Below are 17,843 nucleotides of genomic sequence, written 5' to 3' on the forward strand. Positions count from 1 at the left end.
ATAGAGGGAGAGGGAGAGAGGGAAACAAGTGTCTTCCATCTACTGATTCACTCCCCAAATGGCCACAACAGCCAGAGCTGAGCTGATCTGAAGCCAGGAGCCAGAAGCTTCTTCTGGGTCTCCCACACGGGTGCAGGGGCCCAAGGACTTGGCTGTCTTCTACTGCTTTCCCAGGCAATAGCAGAGAGCTGGATTGGAAGTAGAGCAGCTGGGCCTTGAACCGGCAGCCATATGGGATGCTGGTGCTGCAGACCAGGGCTTTAACCTGCTACGCCACAGCACCAGCCCCAGGACAAAATCTTAATTGACACATTTCTTTGCATTTTCCCCCTTTGAAGAACACCCCACTTTCCCCTGCCCCTTTCATTTGTAATTTACTCAGAATCCTGACATCTCTGTTTTTAGTGATATCTTCTTCTAAGTGTCTGGTTCCACTTTATAACATCAGATTAGTGAAAATAAGTATATCCTCATTGGTTAACAAGAAGAGCTGGTGAAGAGGTGGGAAAGTGGAATGCGTGCACACTTCTGGCAGCGGTGGAAGTTGGGATTTATTGTTTGGCTTTATTACAATGATTTCATGACAAATTTAACAATCGGAACACGCTTGGGTTGGTGAATTTGGAGGGTAGTTATTGGGATACATACCATAATTTTTTTTTTTTTAATTTCTTTGCACCCTTCCTTGTTTTGTGTTCTTGTTTGCCTAGGACTGCTCTATGCTGGAGACAAACTGGTGGAAGTGAATGGAATTTCAGTTGAGGGACTGGACCCTGAACAAGTGATCCACATTCTGGTACTAGTCCTCCTGGTCCTGAGTGAGCCGATGGCCTTGGCTGGACTGAGCCTGTCACGCCCACGTGTGTGCATGTAGCGTGGTGGGGATCAGGTGTGCTGGCGTGCGCTGGGGGTCGGCGGCTGCCACCCGCCAGGCCCCAGGCTGGTCGCGCAGTTCACTGGTGGCTCTCCTTTACTGCCCCAGAAGTCCTGACCCCAGCCTCAGGAAGCTGCCTGGTGCCCCAGCCCAGGTCCTCCCTCACTTGGGTTGCTCTGCTGGAAGCAGCCCTGGTGGGCAGAGCGAGCCTTTGGAGGGGAGTCTGAATGTGAGCTCTCACCCACCCACTCCCCCAGTGGTTGCACCACCTGAAATCTGTTTCCCGCCTTCCTCAAGGGCAGCTGTAGGGCAAGAGCAAATCAACAGATGGCAGTGCTGGGGGGAGGGGGCGCCTTTGCTGGCCTTGGGGGAGGGAGCTGGGGACTTGTAACCTGATTATGGGAGCCTCTGGTCTCTCTGTCATCATTCCCTGCAACCGTTCCCCGAATCCCACCCCAGGATGTCCGCTATCCTACATCTCTCCCCGCCCCCCATCTCCAGCCAGGCAGACTCCAGGGGTGGGGGTCTGAGGTGGATCAGTAGTGGTTCTCAAACTGGGCTCCTGGGGGAGCTCTAGGTCTCCACAGAGGTGACTGAGAGACTGAGATGAGGGGTGGTATTGTAAGGAGTATGGTAAGCACCCAAGTATTTGGGAAGATTCTGGGTGACAGGCAACATGCTGCAAAGGGAGCTTGAAATATTAAAAGTCACAGCGTGTGTGTGCCTGCCTCAACCCAGGTGCCAGCTGAGTTGCCAGGATGGTGGGACTCTGAAATTCCCCAAAGTAAGATTGGAGCCTTGTTAATTTCTGGATTTTTTGGAAAGGCATACAGAGAGAGAGAGATTCCCCCACCAATCTTACAGTTCCTGCCCTGAATGCTCACAATGGCTATGGCTAGACCAGCCTAAAGCCGGGAGCTTGGGACTCAACTCAGGTCTCCCATGCAGGTGGCAGGAACCCAATTACTTGACCCATCACCATTGGCTCCTGGGGTCTGTGTTGGCAGGAAGCCAAGTCAAGAGCTGGAGTTGGAAACCAACCTCGGGCACTGTCGTGGGATGTGGGCATCTTGGCCACTAGGCTGAATGTCCACTCTTCTGATCCCTGTCATGGTGCATAAGGGGGTTTCCAAACGTTCCCCCAAAACTCCCATTCTACTTTACTGTGTTCTTCCATGAACTTCGGAAGCCTGCTCATTTGTGAGGGGGGATTCTTACCTCCCCCATCAGACTAGGAGTTTCTCCATATGCGCCATCAGTTCGAGGGGCTCCCCATTTGCACCGTTACTTTGGCAGCGAATCAGTTCTCCTAGAAAACGTGGGAGCCCTGGGACATCAGGGACAAGTAGTACAGAAACAGATACTCAGGAAATGCTCACTGAGTGAGGGGTCGGCAGGGGAAGACAGAGATCTGTGGGAAGAAGACGTGGCCGAGAGGGCTGTCTGTCAGCAGTGAGGTGGAGGGTCCCTGGGGGAGGCGACCCCATGTGGATTCCAGCAGATTTGTGACCCAGAACCTGCAGTGAACTTGACTGGTTCTGGTGGTGACAGTCAGCTCTTGAGCCCTTGTGAAAGTCTCTAAGGGGGATGTCACTAGAGACCTGGATCCATTCCACTGTGACTCCGTCCGCCAAACCCCAGTGACCCTCTGGGATTGGGCTCACTCTAGGATTCTTCCCCCTTTGTCACTTTCCAGGCCATGTCTCGCGGGACAATCATGTTCAAGGTGGTCCCTGTTTCCGACCCTCCTGTGAACAGCCAGAAGATGGTAAGAACTTGCCAAGCCTGCAGCCTCACACACAGTGGGTCCCCAAATAGCAGTAACAAGGCCTCAATGTGGCTTGGAACACAGCTGTCCTTCACACCACGTTGGACATGTGTTCAATGCCAGCTCAGATATTTTTCAATGCCTATGATCCAAGATGCCGAGTGGGCATACACGACGGGAGATGGGGCTACCAAGTTCTCAAGACGCAACATCAAAAGTTGTGCAAATGTGAGCGAAAGCATCGCAGAGCCGAGCCAGGCTGTTCCTCAAAACACTTGTATTCTGTGGACCCTAGAGCAAATCTGATCAGGAGGCTTGTTCTCCAGGTTCTCTCTCTTGGTGAGGGTGGAGAAGTGGGAGAACTGGTTTGTCAGTTGTGGCGGCCCGCAGGGAAGGGCTCTTCTGATGGCCCCGTTATTCCCCTGCCGTCAGGTGTATGTTCGTGCCATGACCGATTACTGGCCCCAGGAGGATCCTGCCATCCCCTGCATGGACGCTGGATTGCCTTTCCAGAAAGGAGACATCCTCCAGATCGTGGACCAGAATGATGCCCTCTGGTGGCAGGCCCGGAAAATTACAGACCTTGCCACCTGTGCGGGGCTGATTCCTTCTAAGCCTCTTCTAAAGAGGTAAGAAAAATCCGTGCTTCTGGACTCAGGAAATGAAGTGTTCTCCTCGGGGTGGGATAGAAAGAGACAAGCAGAACACACACACTCACAGGTAACTCAAATAACTCAGCTCTATGTCCTGGGCATCACACATACTCAGGGGACTCATCATATCAGCTAGAAACGAGAGAAAATACTCAAGAAGGAAAGTTAACTTGAACACAGAAAGTGTTAGGTCTTCATGTTTATCTTCTCCCTCCCCATTCATATGTTGAAGCCTGATACCCAGTGCAATAGTAGGAAGGGGTAGGGCCGTAGGAGTTGATTGGGTCGTAAAGGCAGAATGCTCATGAATGAGACTTGGGTCCTTCTCAGAGAGGCCCGAGGGAGCCTGTTTGCCCCTGCTACCATGTGAAGATGCATCTAGAAGGTGCCAAGTAGAGAGCAAGGTGACATGGAATCTGCCAGGACCTCAATCGTGGGCTTCCTAGCCATCGGGAACTATGAGCAATACATTTCAATTATTTATTAGCTATCCAGTATGTTGTGCGTACCACTATGGTATTTTGTGATAACAGCCCAAACACTACGACAAAACGTCATTGATCTTTTAAAGCCGAGTTGAGGTCAGTTACTGAGTCCCAAATCACCACCCTCACCTTATGCTACTGAGAGTTGACGAGATCACCAAGGAAGGGAGTGAAGAGAGAAGAGGGAAGGGGTCCAGAGCTCAGCCATGTTAAAGGATCGGGAAGAAGACAAGGACCTAAAGAAGCGGATTGTGAAAGAATGAAAATCGAGGCCGCCTGGTGTCCTGCTCAGCTCTGCCAAGGGCTGCTGGGGGCACTGTGGACAGGTGTGGGATTTGGCAATGGGAACAGCCCTGGCCTGCTTGTCAGAAGCCATTTCGGTGGAGGTATGGGGCCAAAGTCCGAGTCAGGGTGGGATTCGAAGAGGCTGATGACAATGATGATGGAAAGCTCTTTGAGACATGTTGGTGTCAAGCAGAACAGAGCAATGGAGAAATGGGGGAAGTGCAGGGATCACAGGGGGGTGAGTGATGCTGGTGGACATGGAAGAGAAGAGTGGCTGCTGCCGGGGTCCTTGGACAACCAGGAGAAGCTGTCTGCTCTGCACATGGCGGACTTCGCTTGCTACGGGATTGTAAGCCAATGTTCGTGCACAGTAGTAGCAGGAGAGGAGGCTAGGTATGTGCGCACAGTTGAGGCTGGAGCTGGTGGAGGTTCTCCAGTGATGCTATTTGCAGTGAGAGCAGTGTCATGGGTGAGGGTAGGATGGTAAGAAGCTGTCAGGATGGGGAAGGGAACAGTTTGGCAAGTTTCCACAAGTACACACGCGTTAGGTCGATGTGGCACAACCAGCAGTAAGGTTAACCTTACTTAGGTTAAAGGCCACAGATTTGGAGCACTTCTGGTCAGCTTCCTGAGGTGTAAGTCCAGATTAGACAGAGCTGGAATCAATAACGAATCAGGAAAGGGCCAGGGGAGTGCTCAGAATGGACCATGGCGTGTAAGCCATTGAGAACGAGAAGGGGAGGAAGCCAGAGGGAATCAGTAAAAGGAAGCAAGGTCAATGGATTCTCGATCCTGGGAAGGAGGGGAGGTGTAGGCAGGAGGAAGGATGCTGGGAACTGACGTGGTGGAGATGCTCAGCTGCTGGTGCTGATAGGCCTAGGGTGTGACGGCAGGAGGCACTGGCTGGAGCTGGATGAGCACGTCATTGGAGGAAGAGGTGATCAAGAACCCTAGAGCCAGAGTGTCGGAAGGCGTGTTTATAGGCTTAAATCATCGAGAGTGTGGCGAGTGTGGGAGCGAGCAGGAGTCATTAATAGAGGATACTCACAGCAGGTGGCACCTACAGAAGAGGGTGAATGATCTGGGAATGGCAGTGAGGAGCAAGGACAGCCCTCCCCACCCCCACTCAGCCCATGGAGTGGAGCCATGTGTCGCTGTGTGCCGTGGTGTGCCATGGTGTGCTGCTGTGTGCCGCGGTGTGCGGTGGTGTGCCATGGTGTGCTGCCGTGTGCCATGGTGTGCTGTGGTGTGCGGTGGTGTGCCGCCGTGTGCCATGGTGTGCTGCCGTGTGCCATGGTGTGCTGTGGTGTGTGGTGGTGTGCCGCCGTGTGCCATGGTGTGCGGTGGTGTGCCGTGGTGTGCCGCCGTGTGCCATGGTGTGCTGTGGTGTGCGGTGGTGTGCCACCGTGTGCCATGGTGTGCGGTGGTGTGCCATGGTGTGCTGCCGTGTGCCATGGTGTGCTGTGGTGTGCGGTGGTGTGCCGCCGTGTGCCGTGGTGTGCAGTGGTGTACCATGGTGTGCCGCCGTGTGCCATGGTGTGTGGTGGTGTGCCATGGTGTGCCGCTGTGAGCCGTGGTGTGCTGTGGTGTGTGGTGGTGTGCCGCTGTGTGCCGTGGTGTGCAGTGGTGTACCATGGTGTGCTGCGGTGTGCTGCCGTGTGCCATGGTGTGCTGTGGTATGCCGTGGTGGCTTGAAATCAGCCACATTGAAGGAGTGGACACCGCAGAAAACAGCACATCGCTGCTGTCTGTTTTGGCCTAGGAAGCAGCGGGAATTCTGGTGGTCTCAGCCGTACCAGCCTCACACCTGTTCCAAGTCAACCATCTGTGAGTGTGCAGTTCCCTCCGACCCAGCACAAGCTCCCGCCGGATGGAGCCTGCCCCAGACAACATCCCTGAATGTCCCCAGGGCCTGTAGATGTTCTCCCTGCAGCTGGCCCTCTGAAATGCCGCATGGACAGGGATGGCTTTGGATTTAGAAGATTTTTCAGGTTATCGAAACAGAAAGGTCCTTGTGCTACTGACAACATTAAGACGCCCCTCCCTGCCCGAAGCCCGGCAGGAGCTCGGCAGCCCGTAAATGCGTTACACCAGACCAGCACCCAGCACTGCGAGCCATCACAAAGCTTTCCTCCCTCTTCTTCCCCTTCCTCCTTTCCCCTCTCTTACTCCTTCCTTTTTTTTCCATTCTGTCATTCAATATTTGAGTTCCTGAAATACACCGAGCTAAGCTCCTCAATCCAGAAATGAGTAGAACACAACCTTTATAGACTTTATTGGGATGGGAGGGGGTGGAGTTTTCCAGAAGCAAGTAGATCCCTGAGTCCAACAAGGCTCCCGAAGGCACTCATTGGTCACTTTGGTACCAAATCTCCATTGAACTTCTAGAGAATCAACCCAGAATATTAATTTCAATAATGTTGGCACTTTGCTTCTCTTATTGTAAATTAGCCTAAGGAACTACGGCATTGACATTGTGTTTTCTCTCTGTCTCTGCTCCCATTGCTTGTCTGCTCCCAGTGATTTCTATGGAAGAAGGTAAGAAATAGTATTTAAAGAAAAACCACGTCTCTCCAGAGTCTGGGAGAGACTTGCTGTAGGTTTTTTAAAAATTCAATTCAGTTCAGCCTTTAAACTCTTCTGAAGTAGCTAGTAGTGTGGGAGTCACTAATTTATAAAAAATTATAAAAAAGAACATGGGCAAAGTACTATTGTCCTAACACAAAGGATTAAGGAGAGGTAATGTTTATGAACAGCTTCAGTGTAACACAGCACCTGCAAAGAACTCAGCAAACATTGCAAAACGGATCAAGTGTTCTGTTTCAACTTCTTTATACATGTTATATACAAATAACACCATAGGCAACTGTCATTATTGTTCCCATTTTATGGATGAAAAGATTGACGCTCAGAGAAGGTAAGAATGGTTGTCTGAAGTTGCAAATGGTGTAGCCTGGATCCAAGCCTCCATCTGTTTGAAGAGCTCTGTACTGGGGGCAAATGGGACTTTGAGCTATGATCCCTTCCCCTTCTCCATGCCCAGCCATCTGGAAAACCCCCATGAGGTCTCACACACCCCTGTGCACACACTCATATGTAAATAAGATGCTGTCTCCTCAGAGAGAGGGGAGAGAGGGAGAAACGCAGTCCCCTTAGCCACCACTCACATTTCATCCTTGCATTGAAAGTGAGGCCAGGGACTGCAGAGGAATTGTTTTTAAGGTTTATTTATTTATTTGAGAGGCAGAATTAGAGAGAGAGAGAGAGAGAGAGAAAGAGAGGTGTCTTCCATCTTTTAGTTCACTCCCTAAATGGCCACAACAGCCAGATCTGAGCTGATCCAAAGCCAGGAGCTTCCTCCAGGTTTCCCATGCCGGTGCAGGGGCCCAAGAACTTGGGCCATCTTCTAGTGCTTTCCCAGGTCATAGAAGAGGGCTGGATCAGAAGTGGAGCAGCCAGGACTTGAAGCGGAACCCATATGGGATGCTGGCGCCATAGGTGGAAGTTTAGCCTTCTATGGTACGGCACTGGCCCCAGCTGAAGACTTTAGAAAACAGATCTATAGATGTGGAGCTCTAGCCTGTATTCCCCAAGGACAAAAGGCATGTGTGATACTGGCAGATGAAGGTGGAAATATGAGCAGAAGGAAGTAGGAGAGGCTCAAATTTGGCACCTGCTCCTGGGTATGTGTTCCTGGGGTCACATCACAGGCTGCACTGTTTAGAGGGAGGTTTGGGGACCATGTGGTTCTGGTGAGTTACAAGCCCACTGTCTTGGATTGGGTTGTGCAACCAAATGCTGCAGGCTGTGAGGCTTAAACAGCACACACCTGTGTTCTCACAGTCCTGGAGGTGGCTAATTAGGACCAAGGTTCCAGCAGAGTCGGTGCCCTGGCTCACAGATGGCCACCTCCTTGCTGTGTGCTCAGGTGGCCTTGGCTCTGTGCATTCTTAGACCTCTGGTGCTGCCTTCTCTCTCTCTGTCTCGTTTTAAAAGTATTTATTTGTTTGAATGGCAGGGAGTCAGACATACAGACAGCGAGAGCTCATTCACATCTTCTGGTTCACTTGCCAAATGGCTGCAACAGCCAGATCTGGGCTGGAGCCAAAGCCAGGAGCCAGGAACTCCATCCAGGTCTCCCATGTGGGTGGCAGAAACCCAAGTACTTGAGCCATCACTGCTGCCTCCCAGGGCCCACATTAGCAGGAAGCTGGAATCAATGAGTGGAGCCGGGAATTGAACCCAATTATTCTGAAGTGGAACTCGGGCATACTAATCCATGAGGCTCCAAACTTTGACCTCATTTAACCTTCATTTCCTCGCCATCTCCAAATCCAGGGATAGTGGAGGCTAGGGTTTCAGTCTGTGGATATGGGGGGAGGCCTAATTCAGTCCGTGATACCTACCTAGGCCAGAGGTGCGCACCTGTGGGTTTGGGGAGAGCAAAAGCACCAGCCCCCTCCTAGTGACGGGGCCAGAAGGGCCAGGGCTCTTGTGTGTTGCTGGAGAATCACCCCTGGTCTCTGTAGCTTCATCAGCAAATCAGAAATGACAATGTTTGCCTTTCAAAAAAACCCTCTGATTATGTCCTGAGAACTAATGAACTCATTGTTGTTATACAAGGCCCATCTGGAACATAATCTCTAAATGAATATAAAAGGGATTGAGTGACGAGTCAAAAACCTCAACCATGTCACTTGTCTATCTGTACCTCTGAGAAGGAGTGCCATTTCTTAGAATATATCATATTTCATAATTTATGTAAGAACATTCATGCATGATGTGTTCTTTAAGGGGATGGTGATATGTGGTACTTTATGATATTTGTTATCCAAACTGTACCTCTGGAACATGTATAAGACTCGTTTATTTAACTCATTCTTAAACTATTTCTTGAACATGTGGGAAGAGCTGGGCACAAGATGTACAATGCTGAAAGAGGAAAATATTTTTTCAGAAGGTATATTTAAATAAATTGTTTTGGTCCTTAAAGAAACATTCAAGGGCAGAGTTTATGATAGGCCTACTATGTGCAGAACAGTGTGCTGTGCTCCGTGGAGTCTGGCAATACCAGGAAGCAGTGCCTGCTTCCGGGAGCTGTCTAAGAGAACAAATAAGACAAACAGCCCAATGGCGAAAGTACGGCATGCAGCTGGCGCATGGTAGCAGAGAACTGGAGGGGGCAGGAAGGAAATGCTGGCCTGTGGCAGGGGTGTCCATTCTGACCAACGTTTGAGATGGACTTTGGAGCGTGACAGGTGGAGGGGACAGCGTAAGCAGCAGCACAAGGGCAGAACCACGATGTCTGCTCCAACGGGACAATGAGATGGGAGAAGGGGACATCAGCCTTCCATGTGGGGTGCAGGCACGTTGTGGAGGGTTTTCAGCGGCAGGACAAGTGGTTTTATAAGTTATACTTTTTATCCTCTTAAGTGAGGGTAACTAATGCATAGTTTTTCATAATACGATTTTCCACAACCCTTTGAATACCCCTTTGAATGCATGGATTTCACATTCCTTGGCCCTAAGTAAACTTATCTTTTAATTCCATTTTCTACAAATTTTTGGATACCCTTATATGTCCCTCAGCTAAAGGTAAAAGGAGTTAACGTGTACTGAGCACTTACTATGTGCCTGAGCTTTTTATGCGTCCTCTCACGGAATCCTAGATGGTAGCTGTTTTCAAATTTTAATTGATATCTGATCATCCTATATATTATGAGGCAAATATGATAATCTGATGTATGCATACAGTGTGTAATCTAATCTAATCTGGGTGTTAGCACTTCCACCACTTAAACACTTATCATTTCTCCAAGTTGGGAACCTTCATATTTATCTCTTTCAGCCTTTTATAAAATGTATAATACGTTGTTGTAAACTTCAGCCGCCACCCTGTGCTGGTGGGAGGGCTTAGTGTTAACCCCATTCACAGATGGAGAGCAGAGGCTTAGAGATAAATGCATTTGTCCAGCACTCAAAAGTCCATGTTTTAAAAGCTTTAACCGTTTTGATACTCTATGTCCTCCCATATAATACATTTCCATCTAATATAGACGAATCCTTTTTATCTCTCCAAGTGAGCAGTAGTCGTAAGAGAAACATTATCATAAGTTGGTCTGAGTTTTATTGGTCTACACATGTGGATTTTTTTATTGCTTTTTAATTTCTTCTTTCTGTGCTCTTTTATAGAAGATGACATGAAGATTGACGAGAAGTGTGTGGAAGCAGGTAACATTTTTTTTTTTCTAATTGATTTATCACCAAGAAGAACTGTGAAGCCTCTAGCTATAGACTGCGTGGAACAGAGTTGGCCAAATGGACCACAGGCCTCTGTGTCCAAAGGGTCCCCATCCTAGTCCTCTTCCTCTTCCTCTTCCTCTCTCTCTGGGATCCTGCACTTGGAAGGGATATCTCCAGGCTCCCAGGGTTGTAAATAGTGTCTTGGAAATAACCTCACGAAAGCTTGGTGGCACTTGTCATAGCAAACTCCCATGCTCCTGTGGAATACTATACAACACTGAGATATCAAAATTTACAGAAGCAAAACCTATGTTCTGTTGTTAAGTCTGATACCATCTTCTGATGGATTCTAATACAGATGGATAGTAGTAGGTTCTCACATTTCTATACTTAAACTTTTTTCTGGTAAATTGCAAAAAGATGTTTCAAATTTTGTGGTAGAACTAATATTGGCTCAAGAATCACTAGGTTTTTGTTGGGAGAGGAGGTGGGAAGACTTTTACAGGTGCACCTGTCTTGCCTTAATGGACTAATCTAGTTTTTAGAAATGAAAGAACAGGTGCTGTATTTAAATGGTGGCTATTTCAAAGATTCACGTATATTTCTCCGAACAGCAACAGAATAATGCTGACAATTTCTTTTTTTAATTTGTGGTAATATTCATTTTCTCTTCTTTTTCTTTTTTCTTTTTTTTTGGCCAGGCAGAATTAGTGTGAGAGAGAGACAGAGAGAGAGTTATAGACAGTGAGAGAGACAGAGAGAAAGGTCTTCATTCCTTTGGTTCACTCCCCTAATGGCCACTACAGCCGGTGCTGCGCCGATCTGAAGCCAGGAGCCAGGTGCCTCTTCCTGGTCTCCCACGTGGGTGCAGGCGCCCAACCACTTGGGCCATCCTCCACTGCCCTCCTGGGCCATAGCAGAGAGCTGGACTGGAAGAGGAACAACCGGGACTAGAACCCAGCGCCCATATGGGATGCCAGCGCCGCAGGCAGAGGTTTAGCCAAGTGAGCCATGGCACAGCAAATATTCATTTTCTTTCTACAACTTTAGTTCGAATTTTATGAGGTAACACAGTCACATAGTCCAAAACTCAAGAACTGCAAGAGTACATTCAGTATGAAGTTCCTGGCTTTCCAAATTCCCCTGCTCAGTTCTCTGTCTAGAGGCAATAACTATTAGTAGCTTCTCCCCCTCCTCCAGACACACTCTGCACACAAAAGCAATGATGGGCATGTTTCTCCTCTGCTGCCCTCATCCCTACACATATCCCTTTGATGGCGTACTGTGCACACATGTCTGTCCCTGGCTTCTCAACTTAATGTCATGTCTCTTGGTGATGATTCTTAGTCCATTAAGAGCTTTCCCCACTGCTGCTGATTCTCCTACTCCTCCTCCCCCTCCTTCTCCTCCTCCTCCTCCTCCTCCTCCTCCTCCTTCAGATCAGCTTGTTGACTAAGTAAGTTGTCACACACTTACACAATTGTTGCTGTGGATTCGCTCTGAGAGGAGGAGTGCAGTGGGGGCAAGAGGCGCGGAGTCACCACACAGACCCTGGGAGTCAGGTGAAAGCAGACCAGGGGCGAGCAGCCCACAGACTTGTTTATTTCAGTTGGTGCAGCAGCTTATATAGCCGAGGCAGCCAATCCAGTCAAGGGGCAGTTTATGCCCTAACCAATCACAGCCTGTTGCCAGTCAGGCTCTGTCACCAGGTGGTTTCCCAGGGGGTTTCTGAAGCCATTCCTGAGTAACTGAGGCTGGCTTGCCAGAGGTCATCTTGGCATGACCTTCTCATTCCACCACATACAATCATTTATTAGCACTTGCAGACATTTGCATCATGTTCAATATCTTCTATTATTAACCAGTGCTTTGAGGAATAGCTTTATAAGTCTTCCATCTCACACACACACGAACTGCCTGATCCAAAGTTGTGTGCATTGATAATACTGACATTTATTGCAAATTGTCCTCCATATAATTCTAGTTTGTTAATCTTTATTCTAAGAACACTGACGAGTATGATTTTAACAAATGAGGAAGTTGGTTCATTTCCAGTGATACTTCGTCACCTGAATAAACTTAGTCAAACCATCCATGGGCTCACTCTCCTTGCCACGATGCCCCCACCCCTGCCTTGCTTGTGGACCACCAATGCTGCAGACAGGACGCCCCCTCCCTCATTGCAAGGCCCCCAGCAGCCAGGCTGTGCAGGACCTCACAGTCCATAGGAGTTTCCTAAATGTTCTACTTTGCCCTGCCCTCTGAGCCTCCTTTGAATTGTATTTCATTTATTGTCTTTTCTATCTTATTATTGTGTTTTAATTTATGCTCCCGCTGTACCCCAACTACTGAATGGCACGTATCTCACTCAAGCCTTGTGTATGCCATTGAGACACCACTGACTTGGCCTTGAGTTAGGAAAACAAGTTTAAAGATAGTGTATGGGCCAAGGTATGTATCAGGGCATTAGACTATTTTAATACATACTCAGTGTGGACAGTAATGTAATAATTTTGGTTTTTGCCTTCATGGAAAACTCAAGATGAAGAAACATTTGAATCTGGTAAGTTAAAAAATGAATTATCTGGCATTGATTTTTAAAATGTATAATTTAAACATATTTAGGGATATGACATAACACTTGTTTAAATACATCAACAGTAAACAAAAGGTAACTAGGTGAGATGTAGACATGTTGGTTTGCTTCACTGTAATAACTATATGTAAGAATCTCATAACATTATGCTCTAAACCTCAACTGTACACAGTAAAATTTATTGAAAAATCAATCAGCCATGTAGTTGTGAGACACTGAAAATTTTTCATTAATGAGTGTTTCTCATAGGGCCACTATTTGTTCATGAGGGGCATTCTAGAACTCGGGGGACAGGGCTCAATTTTTGGTTTTCATTTTGACTGGGGGTACTGCTGACCTTAACTGATGAGAATCAGGAGAGTTTGGTACCCTGTGTAGTGAACAGCTGTTCCTAGCCTCACATTGCTGCTGAACCCAACCCATTAGACACATAAAGGTGTGGTTATTTAACACTCAGCAGTGATGTAGGTTTTCACAAGATATAACATGAAAGCCCAGTGGTTTTGAAGACAGTCATCATGGAGAGAGACCTTCAAGCAGAATGCAGATAGGGCCTTGCACTGACTGAAGACTTTGTTCCACACATCCTATCCACCCCATGTGGATGCTAAGTAAACTAGAAAGTGTGGTGTCTATACTGACCCAGTTTCCTTTTTCTCTAATGTATGCTTTGGTATTACTGAGGCACATAAATATCAAGTGTCTATTCCTCAAATAATATTTGCATCGTTACTGGCAATGTAGGCCCCACAAAACATTTTTTTAAACCAACCACCTGTTGGGCCGTGATAACGTTTCGTTACCTGATTCCAAATATCCTGTGCTCCCTCATTTTCTTTGTTTTCTGATCTCTAATACTTCCACCTGTTATCCTTGCTTCAGTTAGGGCAATTTCCTTTCTCTCATCATGTACCAAATAAAATCTGGTCTGCATGTACCAGAACATTCTTTATCCTAGATCCTCCTATTCCTTTGCTCATCTGAATTTCTGCACTTCATATAAGGAAATACTTTCTGGCCTCCTCACTTTGTTTAAATTCATGTTCCTTCATTTTAAGTAGTATAAACATCTAGTCATTTCTTATGTCTTCTAGGGAAGTCCTGCTTGAGGATGTATATTATAATGTAAAGTATTTTTAAAGTCTAAATTATTTCCTTTTTGTTATATTACAGTTACTGTATTGATTTTTAAAATTATGTGTGCAGTAGATTATATCACTTATAATTTCCATTTCATAAACATAAGAATATAATTTCATAAGAGAAATTGCTACAAATATTAGTTATAAAAAGAATGCATTAAGGCAGATGGAGTTGGAAACCACTCACCTAAATTATTTGCTCATCACTTACATTGTTCCTAAATTTCTTGCTTTCGATTGTCCATACTTGGCCCACTGTTTGGGATTAGTTTAATTTTTAAAAAATGTTTTTGTTTATTTGAGAGCGCCCTCAGCCTCTGGTTCTCTCTTCAAATGCCTGCAATAGCCAGAGCTGGACCAGGCTCAACCCGGGTCTGGGTGGCAGGGACCCAAGTACTTGAGCCATCACCTGCTGCTTCCCAGGGTGATCATTAGCAGGAAGCTGGGGTCCAGAGCCAGGCCAGGGCTCATCCCAGGCACTCCAGCATGGGATGCAGGTGTTTTAGTAGAGGTCTGAACCACTAAGTCAAATGCCCACTCATAGTTTCATTTTTATTTCCTTTAGATTATATTCCTTCTTCTTTGTTCTAGTCAACTCATCATTTTGCTGGAATACACTCCACATGCTACAGATGTAGCTGAGGTTTAGGGGCATTTGCTGAGTCTGTGAAAGGAGAGATGGTATGGCATAGTGAGTAAGACCATGAACTTGAGCCACATTTTCTAAGTCTGAATCCTGGGTCCATTCGTCCCTAACTGTGGGTCTTCTGGCACTTAACCTCTGTGTCCATCAGGGTCCCCATCTCAAAATGGGACCAATAATTAATGTAAGTCAACTGCTTATGGCGGCTGACCGACAGGAAGTGCTACATGAATGTTAGCTGGCACTATTATACTGAATCGTGTTCTTTATGGGCAGTCAGCAGCAGCAGTAAGTAGGGCAGTGGAAAGTGCACAGCTGCCCTTCCCTACTGAAAAGCAGAGAACTCTGCAGAACATCCTAAACCTAGCTCATGTAGAAACAGCACCCAGCTAACATGATTTTGGGTAGGTAACCCTCGGCATCCATTCATGATCTTCATCTTATTACTTAGACTGCTTAGTGGACAGTTGGAGTTCTTTAGTTGGGCCCTACTCTGAGTGAAGTGTTATGTGTCCCATTTGAATTTCTCTGGGAGGTGATGGTATGGTCTGTTTAAGAGCAGTAAGAGAGGGAGGGAGGAAGGGAGGGAGGGAGAGAGAAAGAGAGAAGAGAGCACACATGCGCTGTTTCAAGCTGTCTGGAAAACAAAGTTGGCTCTGGGTGAGATAGTTCCATTGTCAGTGGGCCAGTCAGAAATGGGGGCCCGTGCGCTGGGCCCAGAAAGGGCTGAGGAATGAGGACGCTTGGCTGGAGGCTGTGGCAGTCTCTGTCCCAGCAACCCTTCCACCATTTCCCTCCCTCCCCAGGACTGCTGCAATATGGCCACTGGGAGAGGAGGGGGAAAGCTCAAATTCACTGCCTTTCTATAATTTCTCTTTCAAGCCCCATTTTGTAGAATCTTTATAGATCAAAAGGCTTCAAGAAGAGTTGTTTTTTTAATTATTGATTGGAGAGACAGAGAAAGCTGGACACCGATCTCCCATCTGCTGTTCCACTCCCCAGATGCTTGCAAAGGCCCCATGTACTCAATCCAGGTCTCCCATGTAGGGTGGCAGGAGCCCAATTACTTGAGCCATTGCTGCTGCCTCCCAGGGTCTGCATTAGCTGGAAGCTGGAATCAGGAGCCAGAGGCAGGCATCGAACCCACGTGGTGGGAAATGGGATACAGGCATCCTGACTGGTGTCTTAACCACTGGGCCAAATGCCCACCCTCAGGGGCAGCCTTGGCAGGCAACTTGTGGAAAACATTACTGCACCCTAGAGGCATAATCAGATTAAAAGAATTTTTAAATCCGTGATTGTGTGTTGCTTGTTTGCCTTGCCTGGCCTTACCTAAGTTATAACTTTGGCTAGTGGTGGTGTGAATGCTTCTCTTACATCGTGTGTTTGTGTTTGATGGCTAACCTGATCTCTCTCATGTTTGTTTCTTCCCTTAACTCAACATCCAGAGGAACTTTCAGAAGGTAATTATGATTTCCTGAGTACACCATGTTTAAGATCTTTCAGAGCCTTAGAGTGAATACTTGACAGAATAACTGTTAAGGTAAATATAACAATATTTTCAGAGTGATATCAACACTGAAATATTCAATTTCATAGAATATATTTAAAAATAATGGAAGTAAGCCGGCGCCGTGGCTCACTAGGCTAATCCTCCACCTTGCGGCGCCGGCACACCGGGTTCTAGTCCCGGTCGGGGCGCCGGATTCTGTCCCAGTTGCCCCTCTTCCAGGCCAGCTCTCTGCTATGGCCAGGGAGTGCAGTGGAGGATGGCCCAGGTGCTTGGGCCCTGCACCCCATGGGAGACCAGGAAAAAAAGCACCTGGATCCTGGCTCCTGCCATCGGATCAGCGCGGTGCGCCGGCTGCAGCGGCGGCCATTGGAGGGTGAACCAACGGCAAAGGAAGACCTTTCTCTCTCTGTCTCTCTCTCTCACTGTCCACTCTGCCTATCAAAAAAAAATTAAAAAAAAATAATGGAAGTAATTAAGTTGTATGAACCTAACCATGACTAAACATTTCCTTTTAAACTTATTGACATATCTTTTTAAAATTATTTTTATTTGGATGAGTTACAGAAAGAGAGAGAAAGAGAGAGAGAGAGATCGTTCATCTGCTGGTTCACTCCCTATATGGCCACAATGGCCAAGGTTGAGCCACTCCAAAGCCAGGAGCCTTATCCAGGTCTCCCACCTGGGTGGCAGGAGCCCAAACACTTGGGTCATCTTCTGCTGCTTTTCCCAGGCCATTGGAAGGGAGCTGGTTTGGAAGTAGAGTACCTGGGACATGAACCTGTGCCCACATAGGATGCTGACATTACAGGTGGTGGCTTTACCTGCTATGCCACAATGCATGCCCTGACACATCTTCATTAGAGAAGCGTGCTTAGTTGCCAGAAGATAGAACTGATATTGGTGTGTTTTCCTTAATCTTTTTTTTTTATTTATTTATTTTTTTTTTTTTTTATTTTTTGACAGGCAGAGTGAACAGTGAGAGAGAGAGAGACAGAGAGAAAGGTCTTCCTTTGCCGTTGGTTCACCCTCCAATGGCCGCCGCGGCCGGCGCGCTGCGGCCGGCGTACCGCACTGATCCGATGGCAGGAGCCAGGAGCCAGGTGCTTTTCCTGGTCTCCCATGGGGTGCAGGGCCCAAGCACCTGGGCCATCCTCCACTGCACTCCCTGGCCATAGCAGAGAGCTGGCCTGGAAGAGGGGCAACCGGGACAGAATCCGGCGCCCCGACCGGGACTAGAACCCGGTGTGCCGGCGCCGCTAGGCGGAGGATTAGCCTAGTGAGCCGCGGCGCCGGCCTCCTTAATCTTTTAAAATGCATGTTTAAAAATGGCCAAGAGTATAAGTCAGTTCATTCTATGACCAAATACTCTATATATTTCAAGGATCCAAACAGAGTCACATAAATGACAAGGAACTTAAAAAGTAATTTGAAAATGCCTGTCTATGACATCCTCGCTGGAGTTCATACCAACTTTTCTGAAGCTACAACAGAAGCAGAAGCAGGCGTTTGAACTCACCCTGGATGTTTCAGAGGTGCTGGGTGAAGTTTGCTTCCCTTGGCCTCTCAGATTCCTGGCCAAATGGAAATAATTGACAGCTTTACAACCAATACTAACTTTGTCTAGAATGAACCATTATAAGG

The 17,843-nt window shown here is 47.6% G+C and overlaps 1 protein-coding gene across 3 annotated transcripts in view; it reads left to right on the plus strand.

Moving 5' to 3' along the window:
• MPP4 (MAGUK p55 scaffold protein 4) overlaps window positions 1–17,843 on the plus strand; it is a 45,038-nt gene that overhangs the window by 16,448 nt on the left and 10,747 nt on the right. For all 3 annotated transcript variants that reach the window (XM_070070381.1, XM_070070383.1, XM_070070382.1), the window contains exons 8-15: window positions 711–796; window positions 2,571–2,642; window positions 3,075–3,271; window positions 5,828–5,892; window positions 6,586–6,603; window positions 10,258–10,296; window positions 12,851–12,871; window positions 16,138–16,152. In XM_070070381.1, the coding sequence (XP_069926482.1) occupies window positions 711–796; window positions 2,571–2,642; window positions 3,075–3,271; window positions 5,828–5,892; window positions 6,586–6,603; window positions 10,258–10,296; window positions 12,851–12,871; window positions 16,138–16,152 (513 nt within the window). The remainder of the gene's footprint in view (window positions 1–710; window positions 797–2,570; window positions 2,643–3,074; window positions 3,272–5,827; window positions 5,893–6,585; window positions 6,604–10,257; window positions 10,297–12,850; window positions 12,872–16,137; window positions 16,153–17,843) is intronic.

The sequence above is a fragment of the Oryctolagus cuniculus genome, chromosome 3 (genome assembly GCF_964237555.1).
Source record: "Oryctolagus cuniculus chromosome 3, mOryCun1.1, whole genome shotgun sequence".
In the NCBI taxonomy this organism is placed as follows: Eukaryota; Metazoa; Chordata; class Mammalia; order Lagomorpha; family Leporidae; genus Oryctolagus; species Oryctolagus cuniculus.